This window comes from Equus caballus, chromosome 25, assembly GCF_041296265.1.
Source record: "Equus caballus isolate H_3958 breed thoroughbred chromosome 25, TB-T2T, whole genome shotgun sequence".
In the NCBI taxonomy this organism is placed as follows: Eukaryota; Metazoa; Chordata; class Mammalia; order Perissodactyla; family Equidae; genus Equus; species Equus caballus.
The window spans coordinates 41,033,606-41,056,567 of NC_091708.1; the positions used below are offsets into that span (position 1 = coordinate 41,033,606).

The 22,962-nt window shown below is 41.3% G+C and overlaps 1 protein-coding gene across 28 annotated transcripts in view; it reads right to left on the bottom strand.

Moving 5' to 3' along the window:
* The window catches only part of FNBP1 (formin binding protein 1), a 121,159-nt gene that overhangs the window by 11,706 nt on the left and 86,491 nt on the right, over positions 1-22,962 (bottom strand). For 4 of the 28 annotated variants that reach the window (XM_070251644.1, XM_070251643.1, XM_023629141.2 and 1 more), the window contains exons 7-13: positions 17,169-17,297; positions 16,024-16,170; positions 12,588-12,785; positions 11,464-11,646; positions 8,385-8,468; positions 5,842-5,856; positions 1,828-1,937 (exon numbers count right to left, since the gene is read on the bottom strand). In XM_070251644.1, coding sequence (XP_070107745.1) covers positions 1,828-1,937; positions 5,842-5,856; positions 8,385-8,468; positions 11,464-11,646; positions 12,588-12,785; positions 16,024-16,170; positions 17,169-17,297 — 866 coding nt within the window. The remainder of the gene's footprint in view (positions 1-1,827; positions 1,938-5,841; positions 5,857-8,384; positions 8,469-11,463; positions 11,647-12,587; positions 12,786-16,023; positions 16,171-17,168; positions 17,298-22,962) is intronic. The other 24 variants (XM_070251657.1, XM_070251656.1, XM_070251655.1 and 21 more) reach the window with 11 other exon arrangements.

Here is a 22,962-nt window from a genome sequence, read left to right on the forward strand (position 1 = left end):
TCCTTGCATCTGAGCACATGTAGCCTGCCACCCCCTTGGTGGACAGTGGTGAAGTGTCTGTCCACTCTTCCCGAAGGCCACTCCCCGACTGGAGCCCTCATCCACTGGCCCCCCAGCCCCGTGCCCTCGCTCCACTCCCTTTCTTTCCCTAGCATGTATCACTTTCCCACATTACATCACTGATCGTTGCGCTCATTGTCTGCTGCCTGTCTCTTCCTAGCTCGATGGGCTCAAGCCCTGTTGTTAACTTGATGCATCTCCAGTGGGCGGGACAATGCTGGCACACGGCAGATGCTCAAAAATATCTGTTAGACGAACAAACGTCCTTACAACAAACAAATTGTAGTGTCGTCCCCCTTTATACATTTCCTCTCGACTTCGTGGCCCCGCCCTCCAGCCACCGCCCCATTTCTCAGCAAAACCTCTCAAGAGTTGTCTAACTTCATCATCTTCATTCTCCTCCTTCTGCTCTCTCCTGATCAGTCCCTCCAGAGGTTTATCAATTTTGTTCATCTTTGCAAAGAACTAACTTTCGCATCTGTTGATCCTTTCTGTTGAATGTATATTTTTTCTATTTATTTAACTTACATTATTTTCTTTACTATTTCCTTTCTTCTATTTTCTCTGGTTTAATTTGCTGTTCTTTTTCTAACTTCTTAGATACTTAACTCACCGATTTTTAGCTTTCTTTGTTTTTAATATTTACTGAAAGCTATAAATTTCCCTTTATAAGCACGGCTTTAGTGACATCCCAGACACTGATAGGTGGAATGTGTGTTCCATATATTTTCTAATATCTATTATGATTTCTTCTTTAGTCTCTGTGCTATTTAGAACTACATTTCTTAATTTCAAAATTTTTGTTACTGGTATCCAGCTCAATTTCAAGCTTCAGAGAACATACCTCGCCTGGTATCTGTCTTTGATGTTTGCTGAGATTTGCGTTATGAAACCAGGGTGTGCTCAATTCTTGGAAATGTTCCGTGTGTGCTCGAAAAGACTGTGTATAAGGCAGCTGTTGCGTTTGTGTATGAGGTCAATTTTGTTAACTACATTACTCAGATCTTCTGTCCTGACTCTGTTAATCTGTTCTATCAATTACTAAGAGAAGAGCATTAAACATCTCCCATATAATGATATATTTGTATTTCTGTACTTCTGTCAACTTTTGCTTGTTCATGTTTGGAGGTTATGCTATTGTGGTCATACAGATTTAAAATTTTGTATCTTCTTGGTGAATTGAACCATTTGTTATTTGAATCTCTTATTATTATGAAGTTGACTCTCTTCAGTTGAATAGTTTGGATTTTTGGGGGGGGGCCTGAAAGTCAGCCTTTTCACACCAATTTTCTTTTGGTTGGCATCTGTGCAGTGGACATGGCACTGCTCCTCAGGCCATGCTGAGGCGACATCCCACACAACAGAACTAGAAGGACCTACAGCTAGAAGATACAACTATGTTCCGGGGGGCTTTGGGGAGAAGAAGAAAAAAAGAAAGAAAGGAAGGTACATTCTGGACCCAAAACTAGGATGTGGGGCAAGAGAGGGGGCGGGGTTCATGCTACTTCCTTCTTCCTCATTTGTACAAAAAAACCTCACTTTTATACCCGTGATAAAAGAGATAACCATATGTATTTTGTTCCCAAAACTCAGAATAAAACCTATTTGTTCAAAGAATTCTCCCAAGCTGTAATAAAGCAATCCAGTGGACGATCTAGGACAAAACACACGGCTGAAATAACTGCTTCTATTAGGATCTCCTTTAGGATTGCCCATCTTTGCAAACTGAAGTGGAACGTCTCAGGAGGTCACATGGATCCACTCTACCTTTGATCCATCTCCTTCTGAATGTCTTTATTTAATTCGTCGACTTTCTGCTGCAGCTTTTTCCTCCTCTGCTCGGGCGGGAGGTTGCTGAAGTCCTCTGGCGCGGCGCCCTGCGGATGCAAACACGCGTGAGCCGCGAAGGCCCTCGGGGCTGCTGGGGAACAGATCCCGAGGAGAGCCCGCAGGGAAAATTCCCCAGACGCCAGGGGGACAGACGTCTGCATGTATTTTCATGAAATAAATTAAGCTCTTTCCCACGACACCCAGCTGAGATGCAGAATCAATGCATGCAAACGGCAGAAGTCCCACAAACCATTTCCCGGGCCGTGGATGCCGGCCGAACCGCCTCGGAAAAGGCACGGAGCCATGTTGCAGGGGGAGAAAGGAAGAAATACTTCTGACTCCACTGAGAATCAGTGGAAAACAAATTTTGAGACAGATCCTTCACTTTACTGTCAGTGTCGGTGGCAACACTGAAGTTTTAAGGAAGTTGATGTTTTCTTCATATAAAACAGTGGTAAGTACCCCCATCAACTGTCTCATGTCGAAGGCCCTGCTTTTCCCCCCTAGTCTGAGTATTCCTTCCCGTCCCCTCACACAGGCTGAGGCCAAAAGTTTCCATCCTCGCGAAGTGACAGAGGGGACATCTAGTACCTCAGAGAATGTGGGTGTAAAGGACATTAAAAAAAACACATCCTCCCTCTACCCCCACGCACTCTGCTGCCTCTAAAAGTCAGCTCACTTCTTTTTGACATCTTTAGGGTCACTAGAAAATTCCTATACAGTCGGGAAATCCACGTATAATTCCCCCACCTCAAAAATCTACTGCCCACGGCCTAGGAAATCAACCTCAGCTATTTTTAATCCATCAGGAGTATATTCTGATCTCTTGAGTCCCTTTCAAAAACAATTGCTATCTCTCCTCTGTGCATGCGATTTAAGTAGAAAACGTCAACAGTGAGTTTCTAGACTTTTCCATACAGACTTGTTACAAGCTGTGGCTAAGTTGTGGTTATCAAGCGCTTTTACTTAAATGAGGTGATTTTCATAAAGAAAGAGAAATTTATTCAATAACCAGGGATAAGCTGGGGAATTTAGGAAAAAAAAAAAAGATTTTATTTTAGAACCAAATAAACAAAGGCAAGGCTGGCTTGGGAGTGGGTGGAAAAGAAGGGACCCAGATAATGTCATTCCAAAATCAAGCTGAAGTTGCCAAGCGGCTTACTTGGGGGCGTGTGACTGGAATTCCTAGGCTGCTTAGGACAAAATGCCAGGCTGCTGGAAGCGTGTGGTTCAGCAAATAGTTTACCAGTAAGGCCACGCCAAGACCTTTCCGCTAATGCTCTCAAAGACTTGTGTGTGTGTGTGTGTGTGTGTGTGAGAGAGAGAGAGAGAGAGAGAGAGAGAGAGAAAGAGAGAGAGAGAGAGAGAGTGGGAGGAGATAAGATTTGAGTGAAACCAGAGTGATGGCAGGGAATATCCCCTAAGGCCAAACCAAGGAAGTTCAATTTGCCTCTAAAACTAAGATGAAGCAAACTAATCTTCAATATAAAAATAAACCAGATTTGTTTTTTCTTTTCCATACACTATCGTGTTATAAAACTTGAAACCTTAATTACGTGCTTTTCAATTTGCTCAGTTCAATCACGGAGCCTGGAAGCTCCATATTTTGTTTTCATGTTGAATTTACTTACAACAGGTCAGCATGTTTTCTAGAATTGAGGTTTTTGGTTTTGTTTTTGTTTTAATGCTGGAACGCAACAAAACAGTGTAAAATACACTGCTTCAGAAGTGAGGAGATCGAGAAAGTGGTCAGCGTTCATTAACATTCATTGAGCCTCACTATGTGCTACGAGTCCAAAAGAACTTTCCAGAATGATCAAAATGTCCTCATAGCTGCACTGTCCAATACAGTAGCCGCACGTGGCTACTGAGCACTTGAAATGTGGCTAGTGCAACTGTGGAACTGAAATTTTAAAATTTAGTTAATTTTAATTGACTAAAATCTAAATAGCCGCGTGTGGTGAGTGGCCACCACGCTGGCCCACACGGGTCTAGACTGCGAGCAGGTGTACGAGTTGCACTGGCGTGTGAACAGCTGCACAGAAATCTGTAAGTGAAACACACTGTATGACTCATAAATAGATTGCCCTAGACAACAAAAACACAGCCCGGATTATTTAGAAAAATGAAAACAATTAAATAATAAACAAATTCTCTTCGCTTGATCAGGAGTCAGTCTAATTGAGCAATTAGGTCCCTTTCAATAGATGTTCTGTGTTTCTGTGTTGGTATTTAAATCGAATCTCAGTGACTACGCCTCAGACAAACCTGACGTTGCCATTGGAGATTCAGATCAACAGTTTCTGAAAGATCCAAAGAAACTCAAGGTTTCTGGAAAGTACCTTAAACATCTTTGTGTCCAATTAGCCTTTTGAAGCTTGAATTCTTTCAAACAATACTCTGACCTATGATTCATTTTGCCACAAAGGAATTTTTATTTCCAGCTTTGATTCAGGATGGGTTTTCTGGAATCTTTGGAACAGCCCAGTTCACACGCAGACTGGCCATACCAGGTGTTGGAAGGGGCGGCCGTGTGCGTAGATGTCTGCTTTCAGTCCTGTGGCTCTAAGAGGCTCTTGTTGGACATGCTCCTGGGATCGAACACTTGCTCCTGAGCTCTGCCTGAGTTTTCTGGTTTTTACCCCTAAGCCGCCTTTGTGCAACACGCCACTTCTTCAGGAACTTGAAAGTCAGGGTATAAAACAACAATTCGCCACCAGGGCGGTCAGTGGTCTGTATGTCAGACAGAAAGGCTCCTGATGCGGTGATCGCTGGCTGCTAGCACCTCATCGAAACAACAAAGAAAGGGAGGAAGGACACCCTGGCATCTGAGAGACCCCGGTTAGCTGCTCCATTTCTGCCGAATCCAGACTGCTGAGGAACTCAGTTCATTTAAGCGTCTACATCCTTCCTTCTTGTAGAGACCTTAATCAAGAACCCTTCTCTGGATCTTATTTCACAGTCTAAGCAATGTTTAATTTAATAAAATACCCGTTTTCTTTAGGGTTGGGGCAGTTGCCAAATACTGAGTCGGGTTGAAAACAATTATGTATTTATGAATATGCATATATAAGGATCACCAGCAAATATCACCCTCCGTTATCAACAGCAGTGCGTAAAGTGCTGGTCTTATTCCTGGGCGAATGGTCACCGTTTACCATTGCTCATCATCTCAGGACCTTCTCAGCTGTGGTGTTTGAGAATACTACGTGGCTTACACATATCTGGAGGGTAGTTATGGGTTATGTGGTTAAATGAGAGTTTCTTTTAATAAATTTAATGATTAGTTGGACTCTTTACTAGTGCTGTACAATTGAGTAAAACACAGAACACCCAGTCAATCATGGTAGGAAGGCTGAGGAGGCTTGTTCACTGTCTATTAAATCACCTTGTGATTTCTTGAATCAGCCATGCACAAGGCACCAAGGTACTTATGCAGCACCTTCGAGATTTCGCAGTTTTCAATTCTCGAAGGCCGCCTTAGACCTGAGCTTGAGACTGGCATCGTTCCTGCATGTCCCCCTCAGGTGCCAGAGCTCTCCATCTGCTTCTCTGGCTCCCAGGGAGGAGCACCTTTCAACTATTAAATTTACTTTTATTCAAAATGACCCAATAAACAAACTCCCCCATATTTAATATTTATATTTATGTTCATATTTAAATAAACTTTATCAACACTAGTCATCCTCTTAAGGCCCCAGTAATAAAGAAAACCAAATCATGAGTTAAGCGTTAATTTTCTTAGCAATTTGCAAAGATTAAGATCACCTTGATTAGATTCTAGACCTTTGGTTTTCAAAGGTTTGACAAAGAAACACCAACGCAAGCAGACACGAGAGAAACACAAATCAACAGTTAACTTTGAAGATACGTTGCACAAGGCATAGCACAATAAAACACACACCAAAGCCCCAATTAGATTCAGGACATGCAAGGAATAATTGTGCTTACCAGCTTGAGAGAAAGCTTCAGGAAAAAATTGAAGGAGTAAGCGGGGGAAAAAAGAGAGAGAGAGAAATACATCAACACATCAGAAGAAGAGGGCCCTGGTCAGTTCCGCTGTACTAACATACACGTGTTCACCTGCGCTCCGTGAAAACGACTTGTAGCGGGTCTGCGCAAAAGTTCACAAGAGGGGCTACTGCTAACAAAATCATTCTCGACTGCTGTGTTGCCAGGGCGAAGAATCAAGATAGAAAAGGAGAGTTTCTGTTTACACTTCTCTATTGGTCACAAGAAACTGGATATAAATGAAAATAAGTTTGCCGTTGGTGACATATGATGATTATAGAAGACAAAAATAGTCACATAGGCTTTTGTTCACCAAATTTCCCATGGAAAGTTTTACACAGGCTAACAGGGTTGGAAAAGCAATTATTCCACAATAGGAAGCAATATTTTTATTTTAAGGAGACCTAATAAGTATGAGCATTGGCATTTCCTAAAGGTATTCAGGCAAACTCTCAAGCTGAGGAATGGGTAACCAAGCACTGGAGGCAGGAGGATGCCCCTCCCACCCGTGCCCTGCACACCGCCCCCTGGCTGTGGGGGGCTCTCAGGGGCGGCCAGCGAGCTCTGAGCCCGCCCGCAGCGGTTACATAGCATCTGGGGAGTCAACAGAACTTGCTGCTCTTGAAAGTTACCTCCAGGAAATAGCCAACTGTCTCACCTTCCAAGGGGGCCTCCTTACTGTGGTGGTCCTGGTCATTACCAGGGCGCAGCAGCTGCAGTTCTGCTGGGCTTGGAGATTAGAAGGGTATAGTGATTTTTGGACCCAAAACACATTAGAAGGCCTCTCAAAATTAGAAAAAGGAACGTGGTTCTTCCTCAACGGGTGAGCCATGCTCTATGGCTATGAAGCAGTATTTTGAGAGGTCAGTGCATATTTGTTTAGCTGTTATCAATCCTAAAACTTCAGGCAGCTGGTGGTAGGGTCCGAAACTATGTTGGAGACAAAGGGCTAAAGAAAGCACCCTTTCATTTTAAGTTGGGAGAAGGGAGGGTGTTGGAAATTCCTTAACCAGATTTAACAAATCGTATTCTTAAGATTAACTCACAGTTGATGCCTCTTTGTAAATAGGCGTTAAGCTTTTAAAGAAACTGTCCTTATGAGGAAAAAGACTTTGAAGGAAAGAAGTAGCAAGAGAAATTTTTTTGGGAAAAAAAAAGTACAGACAGTCACATCCGTGGCGGCTCTCGTGTGGCAGTCTGTGTTAGCTCTTTGAGCCCCTCCTGGGAACTTCAGCACAGAGTCATCACAGTTCGAGTTCTTTACGGACAACACTTATGGTGCACAGCAGAAAACTTTGCAAATATCTTCCCTGCAAAGCACACTGCCATATACAAACGTTTCTTCGCTCATCACCCTCTGAATGTCGCTAACTCAGAGAACTGATATTTGAACTCGGTACTCTAGCCGCTCTCTCTTCAGCTACTTCCGTTCCTTAAGCTTATATACTCTTTTTTAAGCATTCCAAAAGTAGAATTCTAACATCGAAACTAACAGCACAGGAAGATTACTACTTCTTAATAAAAACAAGTCATCAGGACTGAGAATAAATCCAAATAGAAATGGGAAATAGTGAATTCTCAGACCAATCCAGCTTTCTGAAGTGGACCCTGATGGATGATCTACAAGAAACACCCTACGGGATTCTTTTTCACGATTATAAACCGGTTTTGGGTCTTAAGTGGTAAGCCAGCCAGTTAGATTATTTAAAATTAGAAACGGAATCATCTGCTAAGAGAATACTCTGAAAGGCTGCAGTAAGTGCATCGCGAGACGCCTGCAGAACTAAAAAGCTGTCAGTTTCAGGCAACAATTATGGAGCCTTGGGAGCCACAAGTGTCAATAACACATGAGGGACACAGAGCCAGCGAGTCCATGTGTTACCGGGCAGTCACAGGTACTAACCTCAAGTACGAAGAAAGGGGACAGTGGAAATAAAGATCTAAGTCAGTGTTCACAGGACGTCATTTCACTGCTCTCTGACCTTGCTCATGCTGCTCTGATGTTATTTGGTTCTGCAAGCTTTACGATATAACTTCCTTACAGGTCCATCCATTTCAAATGTGGATGTGGGTCCCCAAGCTACACAACTGCCATCTGTAAGAGTCATTGTCCTGTGACCACGCTCTGCAACTGCGTTTTATAGATGAAATTCTGCCATAAAATCAAAGCCAGTGACGTCCTCTCAGAAGGCAGTCACGCTCAATGAAGGGGGAAAACCAAGCTCCACTCAGTGACGTTTTTAGGAAGTTTGAGTGTTACTGGGAGGCTTGGTTCCGTTTTCCATGCGAGTATTCCAGAGGAAATAGCCTGTGGTTGAATTTAGACAATTAGGCTTTTTCTGGTGTCCAGGTCTCTCAATTGAGAATTTTATTGCTCGGATGGGAGCACAGCAGAGCGCCTCTGGGTCCCCAGTCTTGGTGATGTCAATGGGGTTAGTGCCTGTGCCGTGACCGTGCGACTTGGCCGCCACAGGTAAACTTACAACATAGTCCCTAGCTTCAAAAGCATACGTGGGTTTCCCTATCGTCCTCTTCATGAGTTCTTTGTGAAAACAGAAAGACTGAGTCTGCCAATAATCAGCGAGAGAACAAGATAAAGTAAATAAAATTAAAGTAACCATAAGATTGTAACATCTGACAAACAGTTGGTAAGGATTTTCAAAATATTTTGATCAACTCTGACAGTATTTTTCCATGCAATGAACTCTGAAACATGGGAAAAATATGTCCATTTAGATTTAGATTTACTCAGACCAGAAAAAGAAAACTTAATTTAAGACAATGAAATTACTTTGTAGATTGCAAATTAAGAACATTAGTCTCATTTTTCTTCAACTGAGGTAAAGACGAAATAATGGTTAATAACACTCAGGTAGCATACTTCAAAGACCTTCAATGAAATAAAATTTTCTTACAAATGTCAATGATTTACAGCAAAAAAAAATTATCCTGTTTAATTATTTAGAAACAAAAATCAGTTACACTAAGAAATACGTGCACAGGATTATACATTCTGATAAGAGAAACCAGTTACTGAACTCTGGATCTGAAAGCTGCAAAACATGATAAATTAAAAGACATATTGAAATCACAGATTGGTTATTCTCCTAGGGTACTTTTCCTATCTTTGGCACAATAGTCTTTAAGTTACAAAGTAGAGTAAATGAAAGAGTAGCTAGGATTGTATCATTCAAGTCAGGGAGCCCGTAAACCATGTACCCTCCATGCTGAGAGTACTTTAAAATCAAATTTATTTCTCTACATTTCAGACTTTTTTTTTGAACTTCCTAATCTTACCTCTATGATTTATTTCACTTTTCTTTCTTTCTGTTTTTTTTTTTTTTTTTGCACTCCTACTTCCTGAAGGAAGGGACATGAACTCTGACCCTCACTAAGAACAGATTGACCAAAAATGAGGGAAACAAAAATAGATTTCTGTTTATTTACCAATGCTTCTAGTGTGTGTATGCGTTTGTGCATTTCCTCTCAGGAAAACACACTCATCATTTAGGACAAATTTTTTAACAGAGGTTTGCTGAGCACAGATTTGAAGAGTAAGAAATAAAATCCATTTTTGCTAATTATGGTAAGAAAAAAAAAAGAGTTTTCCTTTAAATCATCAAAATAACCCATTTCCCACTTCACCATTTTTTGTTTTTAAGTGTTATATTTTTCCTAGCCATCTTTTTCTAACACTTATTGATTACTGACACTCTTTGGTCTTTTACTGAACATTTAGAGAACACCAGAAAACACAGATTCAGAAACCATTGGCAACCAACAGACTGTGTGATGTTGAGAGAAGAATGGAAAAGATACAGACACAAATGGTAAACAGTCATGAATATTCAACACACTTCACTAGGAGACTCCAAAAGGCAATGCAGAGGTATTTATTATCAATAGAATAAATGAGTGCTCCATAAGGGTTTTAGAAGTGGCAGAGATGGGTTCACTGATTTACGATGAATGTAAAACATAGTCTAGCAAAAAATACCCTGGTCATGTGCTGGAAATGCTCTGATGAACAAGTGGAGATGGATGGGGGGTTCTAACAGCCAGGAGAATCAAGCCAGAAAGTGAGATCTAATTATAGAGCTCAACATCATCCATCACCCACTTTTGAAGCTATACTCTGCGTTCGAACAATGGCTCTCTTGAAATCATTAGGAAACTAAATTTCTAATTCTTAACCTGATATACTGGGTAACCTGAAAGCAAGATCATTCCACCCACTGTCCTCTTTGCATAAAACTTTGAGATTCCCTTATTAAAGGAACTCTGCATATAAAGAAATGGGGTGGTTTTTTTGTCTCTTATTTTAAAAGGTAACAAGTTAGTTAGTTATTATACATTTACACTCTTTTTTACACAGAGGAAAGGAGAAGTAAAAATTGTTTGTACAAGAACACATCCCAAGACAATTGTATTGAACCCTCAGAGAAAGGATAAAAGATGACCTCACTGGATACGTTGATGCGTTAAATGTTTCTTTACTCTTGATAGCCACACTTCATCATTCGTTATGAAGAAGATTTGGGGATGGCTTGGACTAGACTGACAATTTAGACCTATCTGGGAGACTACACATTACCTTGTTCCAATCTTTTCCTATAAACCAAACCGGTATCTACTTTGGGCCGCTGGATCGATTGCACAGACCCTAGGACTCAGGCACGGGCAGCCTTGTTAGAACGGCAAGCCTGGGTCTGCGTAACATCCACTCACGAGTCAACCACATTGTCGCAGTGTCTCGCTGAACGTGGACGGCACAGAATCTCTGACTACGAGCAGCCTCCCTGGCTTTAAATCTTGGCTCAACATCTTCCTGATTTCATCTTTTTATGCCTCCGTTTTCGTATCAGTAAAAGAAGGAAATCTTAGTACCTAGACTTCGTAGGGTGGTTGAAAAAAGTAAAGGAGCACAGAGAATAGAGTCTGGCATAGAATAAGGGCTCAATAAATGTCAGCTGCTATTATTGTTTCGTCTTTTAAGGATAAATACTGCGTTGGGCCTTTTCCAGTCAGAGATTTTTATCAACATCTTACAAGTTCACGAAAATAGCTAAAGAAACCCCTGAAACCGTGACATTTCCCCTTTGACCCCAGAGGCGCAGCTCAGAGAAAACCATCTTCATTATGCTCACATTGTCTCAGTATTTATTAAGCAAATATTTTCTGACTACACAGTAACTTCCAATTCCTCATCTCATACGTCGCTAACTTAAACTGAATCTAAGTGTCCTTCTTTGGCAAAATCAAAGTAAAATGTTAATGACTTTGATGTTTTAAAAGGGAAGTGGAGAAAAGTCCCTCCAAAATGTGCTCAAGACAAAAAGAGCTCTGGGCCGGCTGGCTCTCTCTCCTTCCATCTACCCTGCTTCCTTCCTTCTTTCCTCCTCTCTCTGCCGTTCTTCTCTCCAGCAATACTGAATCATAGGTTCTTATTGTTGTATGTTATGGGAAAACACAATGGAGTCATTCACAAACAAAATAAGTTATGCAGACCAGAGCATGCAACCAAAGCGCACGAGAGAGACAGGATTCCAGAGCCGGACTTACCCCACGCTTTAGGCTCCTGAAGCAGTGGATTTTGGGTTTGGAGGTCATGAACTCGTTGAAGCGATGGGAGAGGGGTTCCTTCTGCTGCTTGGGAGACTGGGGGCCGTTGGGAACAGCAGAGGGTGAGGCAGAGGCAGGGGGAGGAGGGGGAGGCTGACGGGGGGATGTTAAAAGGGACATAAGCTACGTGTAAGAGATGGAGCAGTGACAGAGTAAAAATCAGAAACAAGAAGATAAGACACAAACAAAAATAAGCATCAAATCATATCTGAAACCCAAAGCAAGTCAAACACAAACAATTAAATATTTAGGCCATGGTCCAAAAGAAAACATGGAGAATACGTTAAATGAAGAATGTGATGAAAGTGGGAGTTTTAGTAAGCGATGCACAGAAGAACCACAAGAAATATTTGACAAGAAGCTCATGCAGACTTTCACATGCAAACTACAGTTCTAATCAGTTCCTGGAAACCAGTTCCAGCCAGAAGGGTGAATATTTCTAAACCTCCTAAACTAACACAGCTTGATGGGAGAAAATGATAAGACCTTAAATGCTGAGATTGTGAAAACAGCAAGACAGTCTTTAAAATTAGATAGTAATTATTCTAAGGTTAAAGCTGTAATGTCGCCTTGATCATGTTATGCCCAGGTTAATGCCGCCATGCACCTACGTGCCATATAAAAAGAAAACGAAAAATGTTCATGGATATACATGTTAACATGAATTCAAAACCAAGTTATTAACCCAGGGAAACAATTTCGATTAGACAGGCTGATAAACTGTTATAGAAATTTTGCGCAGTATCCCTTCTCCCAGCTGAGGCAACCAGCAGCCCAGGAGATTCAGGAGTGAAAGGCGTGAAGCAGGGCGGCCGAGCGGTCAGTAATCTGTTAGTGTGGGGGACACGGTACGAGTGACAATGCATCTGAAATAAGACAAATGGCCATGGGGGAGGGACCACCACCAAGGAGAAATACTGTTTTAAAATAAAATCACATACTAGCCTTTTTTTGCATTCTGAAGCTACAGGTTTAAAATCTTAACTTTTTTCAAACTAAAAGATACAGTCAGAATCTCCACTCTGCAGAAAACTCATTTTCACATCGGGTCCAACCATCAGTACCTTATTTTTTTTGATGAATGGCCATAGCTTTCCTTTGGATTTGCCACCAAATTTGAGTTCTGGTTTGCCTTCTCCTCTGGAGTTCGAAAGGCTATTATCGGACACAGTGCGCTTCATCGGCTGAGTGTAATCTTCAAATTCAATGTCTCCGGGCGGCTCAAAGCCTGACTTGTAAGCTTCTATGACGAGCTGTGAATCCTGAAATTACAACCAATCACACGCAAATACGTTCAATACGTACAATACTTTTTACACAATGAATTGTGATGACCTCACACAGATGATGCTCTAAGGAAGGTATATTGATTAATAATAGATTCTTCCTAGTAGTAGTTTTATCACTAGGAAGAAAAAGTATAATTTGTAAAGCTATATGTCTAGTTGAGATTTGAAGAAACAAAATTTTTTTGACATTTGGCGAAACAAATGCTAATTAAGAATGACTTTGCTAAAAGCAGAAAAATTGGACCAGTATCATGCAATTCCCTTGAAAAATACAGAAATACAAAAATCTGGTTCTCATCAGAAGTTCTCATAACAATGCAGCATACACAAAGTCAAAGCAAAAAGTAGCTAATCCGTCTAATTTCTTTGGTTCATTGTGGTTCAAAGATATTAATTTATGGTGTAATTTTTCTTTGTATATATATGGGTTCACAGTCTCTCCTCCACTAGAATGTAAGCTCCCTTCTGTTTTCCTCTGTTGGATCCCTAGGACCAAGATGGCGCCCGGTGAAAATGGTGTGCAATAAATGTTTGCTGAATGAATCAATGAACTGAATGCCTAGTCTATGGTGTGCACTGTGCTGGCAACTTTAGGTTCAACATCTTCTCAGGGTCAGGTCGTGGAGACAAATGCATAAGAAAATTACAACCACAGTGTCATAGATAGATAGATCTATAGATAAAGTATTATATGTAGAGTATTATAACATAACATTCTAACTCAATGACCATCTGATTAAAAGAAATTACTAGAGAAGACAATGTGGATACATCTCAACTTCTTCAGGAGCCCACATTTTAATTTCCCATAGCTATTTCAGCTAATACGTAATTTGGAAGTATGCCACAGACTGTTGATTGTCTTCCAATAGCCAATCACCCTTCTTCCTTCTGAGTAGATGGGCCCATTGCCACCCAGCTAAAAGGCTTCACTCTCCGGCCTTCTGTACAGCAGGGGGCGGCCACCTGACTAAGTTGTGACCTCTGAGATCTCTGAGAGGTACACAGAAGTACAGTGTGCAATTTTAGGAAGCCTCTTTAAAGGGGTGGCATGGGCCATTCTCTATATTCTGCTCTCTGGAATTTAGATAGGATGGTTGGAGCTCCAGCAGCCATGTTGAGTTTGAAGGTCACATCCTCAAAAGCTGTGAACTGGGAGGAGCCTGGGTCTGTGAGGACTTATGGACCATCCACCCACACCATGGCTAGACCCTCTGCCTGGGGACATCTTTTGCATGAGAGGAAAAATAAACCGCCTTGTTTAAGACACTATTGTTCTCGTCACATGAAGTTAAACCTCTCCTAGCAGATTCCATTCCACAGTCCTAAGTGTGCTGGTGTTTACAATGACTTATTCTAGTGAAAACATGATCCTTTGACATGCAGTCATGAACCGTGTAATGACGTTTTGGTCAATGACGAACCGACTTAGAATAGCCCCTTGGATTTAGCGACATAAACGTCATGGGTGAAAAAGAATTATCAGTGATACAATGGAGAACAAGGCTCCCAGAATGGGAGAAATATCCTATAAATCTAGGGGGCTCACAATTTCCCAGATAAAACTGATAAAGAGAAACCATCATTCAGACATAATCTCATGAAACTGTAAAATTTCAAGGAAAAAGAATTTTCCAAGTTTATAATACAAGAAATGAAAATCAGCCTTGTTTTGGGTTTTAATCAATGCCAGAAGTCAATGAAGCTAAAAGAAAAGTCAAGACGCACATAGAGATGACCTCACCTTGAAAGTTTCCCTTGTAAACACCACTATTGCCATCTCCCTTTAAAAGACCCCACACACAGTAATTTATGGATGACTAATGAAATTTTAAATAGGGTGGTCAGATAGCCACTGAGATTATTTCTTGATTTCCTTCTATGAGCCAGGAATTTACAACCACAAAAGACTTTGACCAAAGTGAAGATACAGAGATGTACAGAACTGATGAATCAATGGTGGTAGGAAAATGGAATGGGTACTCATAACACAGAGAAACTTGACTGCATAGACGAGTGACCAGCCATAGGTCTCTAAACCAAGAAACAGGTCCAGCAAGAGGCCTGTCTCTTTTGAGATGCTTAAAAGAGATAAAGAAAACATCAAATAATGACATTTTCAATACAGGGAAAAGACGGTTTGATCACTTCTGAAAACTCGTTGGCATAACGTAGTTTGATGGGGAAGCACCAGTAATTCAGAAGCATCAATAATTTTTCCCTAAAAAGTTAGCTGAAATCAGTGAGGGAGGCTCTAGGCAAATAGGTATTAATAAAATAAAGATCAAGGAATCCTAACATAAAAACAAACCAAAAAAACCACACCACTACCTTACAGCTATCCCTCCTACAAATACTTACCATTGAACACATTTGGAAGCATTTGTGTCCATTGGACCAACAAAAGCTTTATACACAAATGGCTTTAAACGTTAATACACTTCAAACGTCTTAGAGCAATGAAGAATCTCTCTGCATGCTAAGATCTATTCACAAGAAAAAGATGGCTTCAATCCCCTCCCTGGACTCTTTTTAAGCTGTTCCTATGACACAGAATACTTATGGCATGCCTTTTATGTTAAATGTTTGGTTTGGAAATGAACAAATGTTTGTAAAAGCCTATTCTGGTGTTTTAGTTGGTATTTTTGCTGAGGGAAATAGACTTCTAGGAAAGGAATCCAAATGGAGAACTCTGGCCCTACAGCAGTGCTCTGAATCGGAGAGGATTTTTCCCTTCAGGGGACATTGGGCAACATCTGGAGACACTTTTGATTGTCACGACCGGGGGAGGGGTGCTGCTGGCATCTAGTGGGACGCTGCTGACCATCTTACAGTGCTCAGGACAGGGCCCCCCAATAAAGAATTATCTGGTCCAAAACATCCAAAAATGCCCTAAAGAGTCACATCCCAATTTGAAAGGTTACTCAGCCAACTGAGAAGAAAACACTTCCATTTAATTCTGTAATGTTTCAGACCGCTTACCACTTATATGCGTTTTCTGCAAAAGGAATTCGAGAGCTAAATCCAAAACACAGAAGGCTGAATTAAAAAAAACTCTCCGGTGGTGTTGCTACTGTTGAAAAGTACTTGTGACCACAGGAAGCAAGTACCTAGCAGGAGATGATTCAATGAGGTCCCCGTGGCAGGGGGAGGAGACAGAATGGAACCCAAAACACTAAGTTGTAAGTTAAGTCCAAACAGCAAGACTTACATTTTTCTGATCAATTGATTTGGCCGCCTTGACTATCTCATCCAAGCACTTCCCAATGATTGGGATCACCTGCCGATCCACCTCGGCGTAGGTCTTCATGGACTCTCCAACTCTCACTATCCTCCTCTCCTCCATCTCTTGTATTTTCTGCAACATTAGATTTCGTATAAAATTAACTTGGTCCACTGTTGTGGAAGAAAGTTGTTTTCTGGTAGCACTGTTACCTCTAATAAATTCTCTAGGAGTCGTATAGGCCTATAGGGTTTGAGTTAGAGCAACTGGAAGGTTATTGTGCCCCCACATTAGCCAGCCGTGCCCATATTCTATGACTTGTTAGGCTAATCAAATGGAAACTTGACACAACTCCATTCCAATTTCAGTAAGGACCCCAAACTCAAGTAGTTTCATTATTAACAGCATTTGAGGATACTCGTCAAACATTCCCTCCATCTTGGATCCTACTTTACCCTTTACCACCACAGGCATGGTATCTGGTTAACTGTCTCACCCCAACACAGGCCAAGAGGTGACTAGGGAACCTTCCTTCTACAAGCCGGAGGTTCTTATTTGCTGTGTGTGTAGACACCAAGAAGCAAATATTTATTATTTTTTTTCTACAACTGGACTTGAAGTTGTAAAAGATTCCCAAAGTGGGAGAACATGAATATATCTTTCTCATAACTTTCTTTTTTTTTTTGGTGAGGAAGATTTGCCCTGAGCTAACATCTATTGCCAATCTTCCTCTTTTCCTTTTTTTTTTCTTTGTTTCAGGAAGATTAGCCCTGAGCTAACATCTGTATGAATATTGCTTTCACTCCTAAAGTTAAGGTGGTATTTTTGTACAAAAATGGTCCTTTTAGCAAAGAGAGCGTTAATCTAAGAATCAGACTTCTAGGACTGGCAGAAAATGACTGGAGGAGCAAGCCAGGGAAGTTTGCAAAGGCTCCTGATTAATCTTGAGCTTAATACTCTATTTCATCTCATTGCTAGTCAATGCTTGATCTAGACGCTTTCAAAAATGATTTGAGTTACAGGAAATTTAGAATTATATAACCACTTGGGATACCAGCCCAGCAATCATGATTTCGAAGGAACGTGCTTCTAAGCGAAGAACACATGAAACCCGAGAGATCTGAGGCACTTACCTGAAAGATGGTGGGAATGTGAGTGTAGTAATATTCACGCTGCTCCTGGTTGAATTTCTGAAGAATCAATGAGTAATCCGCTTTGCTATCCTCTGCCATTTGGTGACGAGTTTGAGCTTGTTGTCGTGCCTTAGGGCAAAAAAACAAGAATAGCCCTGTTTACACATGATAAATAAAAGCCTAGAATAGCAAACTGGAGGGGCTGTGGGGTCAAATTTGCCTAAAATGTGTTGTAGTTAGCTGGCGCTATGTTTAAAAAATTGTTTAGAGTTTGAGTTTACTTGAGTAAGGACGTGCATCCTAATGAGTCACAGATCCACCTCTCTATTGTCTGAACAACTCGACGTTACTTTCTAGTTTAACCCAAGTGCCATCGTTCTTTATTGTCTGTACTTGGCCTAGATTTACGTCACCTGGATGGCCCTTGTGGGAACCTCTGCTCATATATATATTTTTTTTTTTTTTTTTTGAGGAGGGTATGGAGGTATCCATAAATTTTTAATCTAATTCTCAATGGAGTTCATGAACTAAAAAGGCATATGAACCACTCACGTAAATGGACCTTTCTAAAACTCCTCATTTTTAGTGTATACTCTAAAGAAGCATGGTGCCCTCTTTGTGCTTTTAATATTTTTGCGTGTGCTACTTTGCGTTTCACTGCATAGCTTTTCCCCTAAATAATAATAAAATTCACAAATCTGTTTCTCTCTTCTAATTCATATTTTGGTTAGTCATACGCCTACAAGAAAGGGGCAGTTGTTGACAAGTTGCAGAATTGATTTTCAAACTCAAACAAGAAAGTCTGTAAACGTCAAAGTCATCCACAAACACCAGAGATTGTCGCGCTGGTAACACCTCCTTCGATTCACCTGGCACTTTGAAGGAGCCTTGATAAATATTATCTCGAGAATCGAACGCAATCTGAGGTCCACGCAGTGAGAAAACCACCCCCTGCCAGCGGAAGCGATGGCTTGGTCTGTAGGTGACTTGGCAAACTGACCACACCGAGCCAAAAACACAACAGGAAAAGGGCCTTGTTCCAACAGAACCAAGGCGACTTTTCGTTTGTTTTCGTGTTTTGTTTCACTGAGCCTAAATAGTTTTAAACAAAGAACATAGAAACGTTCAAATGTAAACACAAAGAAGAAATGCTGGAGAAGTTTGTCCCACTTTCTGTCTAATCACCGGTAACATCTACTCTTGGGGTTTTGAGCATCTCGACGTTCTTTATTGGCTTCCTGCCTCCGTGACAGGAAGGCTCAACCTGTCTTTCACTTCCTGGATGCCTCTGACTCATCTGAGAATGGGTGAAAGCCCCAGGTGGTACCCAGGAAGCTTCCTTTATTTTCTTCCCTATTCACGTATCAGCACTTCCCAAATGAAGGTAACAACATCAATATTTCCAGACTAATTTCCTTATTCCCGGAGGCTCTTGAGTTTCTTTAGGCCTTTAGGTATCTCAGAACCGTTTTATCCATCTCTCATCTCCCTGCGGTTACTTCAGCTGCCACATTCTTCCTCTTTGTCGGCAGCCTGTTAACTCCCTTCCTGACCATATGCTTTGGCTTCCGCTTCTCCTGTGTCCACTAGTACATATTAACCTAGTCCCCAAAATGTTAGGTTCCCAGCTCCCCTCAAAATCTCATGCCCTTCCAACATACAGGAGCCCCCCCCCCCATCTAAATAACAGCTTTCCCACCCACGGGCCTTCCATCTGCTCCCCGAATGCGCCCAACGCAAAAATCCGTTTAACTCTTTGGGTTCCCCGGACTTCTATCATTCATCACTTTGTTATGAACATGAAAGAAAAAAAGCCAAGGAAATTCCTAAAAAATTCTCTATTCATTCACAATCCTTCCTCAGAAAAAGTCTCACAAAAACCCAAGGGGAGTGCTTCCTTCATTTCTTTTGTAAACAAGAGTAACAAGAAGATGGAGAGGTCCCTTTTCTATTTGGGAGAAATGATTCTAGATTGGTGAATTCTTTAAATAGCTTAAGTTTTGAAACAGAGATCAGAATGTCATCAGTATGTATGTATGTGTATGTATGTGTACGCATGTGTGTATGCATGTACACGTGTGCATGTGTGCATGTTTGTGTATATGTATGTATGTGTGCATGTGTGTACGCGTGTGCATGTGGGTGTGTGTGTGTCTGTATGTACACACACATCACAAGAGCAGCTAAAAGCTTCCTCCCAATAAATCCTTCACACCAGCCATGGAGTATTTCACTCAAGAGAACTGGAGGCGAGCCCCGCAAGAGGTACCCCAGCTCCATTTGGTTGGAAACGCTGTAATCCTCTCCTCTCGGCTCCCCACAATCTCCCAGGATGTCTCCGCTTTGGCTACGGGACTGCTTTTGCAAGCACATTAAGTCATGTCAGTGTCACGATGCTCCTCGCTCTGCCATCCGCAGGCATCCTGAGACCTAACTAGGCACCAGCGGCTGTGGACGACGGAAGAAGCTGAGAGAAGGAATGACGTGTATAAAATCCAGCAGAAAGTTAGCTGAGCAGAAGACGACAAACCACACAAACCTACACTTGAGGGAAACGGTCTACCTTTTAGGGAAAGAAGCATGACCTCTCTGGGAGTTTTTCTGGAACGTCAAAGCTTAGACACAGGAAAGCCTATGTATTTCTACCATCTCCCTCCCTCACTCAAAGGTTGGAGAAACACTCAAAAGCAGCAAAATACGGTCGTACATCAAATTCTGCGAGGCCACAGCAGGAAGACGGGCCTGTTTACGCTCCATATCAGCGTCCAGCTGCTTTGAATTAATACCTACTTTTGAATCCCGGGCCCAGGAACGTGCCATTGTCCCGACCAAGATTTACTATGGGAACTCCATTTTGCTTAGGAAGCTGCTATGTTTATTTTATAATGGAATTTGAAGAGCCTTTCTCTACAACTAGTGTTGAGTGAGTTATTCATCATTACAAATATATTTTTAAAAATATCTTTAAAAATACTTTCAAAAACTCGTCTGGAGTAACCAGTAAGTAACTAGACATTTTAGAGAGTGTATCTCCTAATGTCTAAGGCTAAATGAAGATTATAAGCATCACTATTGCTCATTTCTTTTTAAGTCAGTCTAAAAATAGCAACTATTATCTTAAAGAGGTACAGTATTTCCATTCTAAGCCAGACCACAAGCTACTTCTTTTAATTAACTTTCCCATTCTAAGAATAAAAGACACTGCGCCTTAGAGCAACATTACTGTAGGGCAGAGAGAAGTTAAGAGATCGGGCTGTTCTTTTCTTCGTGAGTCACAGTCACAGAATTTAGAGATAGTATTCTCAAAAAGTCCAGAATAACCGCAATTGCCTGAGGCTGTAAGCCACAGACATCTTTGAATAAGATCTAGACCAATTTCACTGTCAATCAGAAAGACTGAATTTAACCTTTAGAATGTCTCTGACAAACCCTTGGGAATCTCCCCAAATAAATCCAATTAGGCCCAAGTATGCCCTGCCCAGGCATGACTTCACCGCCCACTCATTCGTGACACGGGCCATCTCAACGTCGTGTGAAAGGAAAGTAGTATTGCCTAAAAGGTCGGAGCTGCAGTTTCTAAGTAAAGAAAACAATATTTTAGAAACTGAGCTGCAGCTCAATGCTTCTGATCCCTCTTGGGTTTACGGACAAAAATACTGTCATCCATTTAGTTAGTTAAATTTGGATTATTAGCATGCCCAAAATGTGTAGCTACTTCCTGTTTAACTCAATCTTACTTTGTCCTGAATCTTTCAAATATCAAGGAGAAAATAACACTGCTGGCTGAGTCTCAATTGTCACAAGCAGAGAACACAGGTGAACTAGAAGCTTCTTCATTTCACCGGGGGAACGTGGTGCATTTACTTACCAAGTTACGGACCCTCACACCTTTTATCAGAGCTGCTTATGGCTTTTGATCTGCTAACAAAATGCGAAAGCATGGTCTGGTTCTACTTATATAGTTACTGTAAATAAATGAGATTTATTAATTTTTTGAAACTGACCTCAGACCTCTCAGAATTTTATCCACTGTTGTTCCTTAAATGACAAACCATTTATTGCAGCAGCGTTCAGAGCTTCTGGAAAGTCACTTCTTCTCTGTTAAAAGTTTGTAATATAACAAATTAAAAGGCCCATCCTTTATGACCAAAATGCTGAGGGGAGCCATGAGGACTATTCTCCAGTTATCACTGGTAGCTCAAACAACAGTAAATGTTCTCTGGAGCAGCTGTATTTTCAACGTTTTATTTCATCACAAGAGACCAACTGTATTTTAGGCTGGAGGGAAAATCGAGATTTTGTTCTGAATTTGCTGTGCTGCACCAGTAGTTAATATTCAGTAGCCGGCGACCTGTGGCAGCTCCCCTCAGGGGGCAGAGCAGCCTGACGGCTGTGGCTGGAACCGGGCTGGAAGGGCGTGGGGCCCGGGCTGGCGGCCCAGCAAGAGGCCAGCAGGGCGCCTGGCTCTTGATTCACCCCTCTTCGACCTCTCTGAGCTGCCGACTTGATATCGCGGATAAAATTAAACTTCTGAGTTTAACAACCTGGCTTATCTGGCCTCTCTCCAGTTTCAGTTCTTCTTTTACCCGATTACAAAAATTTGCTTGCTGTAAGTCAAATTCACAGAATTGTATGCTTTAGACCGTGGAAGTCCCTGAAGACTTCGCCCTCTGATAGTCACTGTTAAAGAGTGACAGCCCGGAGTTCTTCATGGTGGGGGAGCCAGGGATCTGAGAAAACCCCGAGGGGAGGTACAGCAGCCTAGAGTAATTCACTGGAAAGTTCCAGAAGCACAGCTGCAACGTCACCACTAAATGACACCACCACATCAGAATGATCCGTCGTCAACCGCTGGCAAACTTGGTGAGTCTCAGAGTCACCAAGGAGCTCCAACCACTGGAGTACCCTGCCTTCTGGGCGTGGCCAGCTTAACGAGAAGAAGCACATACATTTTCAGAGCACGCAAGGGAGGGAGGGGCACTGAGTACTATGACCTACCTTCTAGGCATTTCTGAGATCAGAAAACCAGCAACCTGTTGAAACTCCTGAGAATTCTGATTGGTATGCCAGATTTCTCCAGGATTTGTCAAGGATTAGGAGGAAACCTGACTACACCCTAGTTTTTGACCCAGCAATTCCACTTCTAGGAATTTATCCTAAAGAAATAATTCTAAATGTTCACAAAAGATATCCATCACAGCATTGTTTATAATAGCTAATAATCTGAAACAAATGCCCAGTATGTGATTGGTTAAACATATGTCATACCCTTGATGGACTAATTTGCAGCCTTTAAAAATAATAATGTGAAAGAATACTTAATAATAAAGGAAAGTAGAGACTATATATATTTTAAAAAAATTTTTAAGGTTTCCAAAAACAGTATCTACAGCATAATCCCATTATTGTAAAAATAAAACATTAATAATGATCACCTCTGAAAAGAGTGATTAAGGAATATTTTGTTTTGTCAAAAAAGATTAGTAGAAGAGACAAATTCTAATGCTGAATTCCAAAAACAGTGAGAGATTGAAGAGGGATGGCTTGCCTTTGAGATCTACAAAAAAAAAAAACAAAACAAAAACTTTGAAAAGATAACGTAGTCGAAGGGCTACTGATAGAGGAGGAGATGAAAAAGCTCTCTGTCTGGAGCAATGTTGTTGCACGATAAATGCCATTGTTTAAATTTCCCAGCAAACTGTTGCATCAAGAATCCATTTTCAAGTTCAAGACTAAGAATGCATTTAAAAATTCCTATTCAGACAGTGCTGTGAGTTTTTGTTGGAGAATTCCA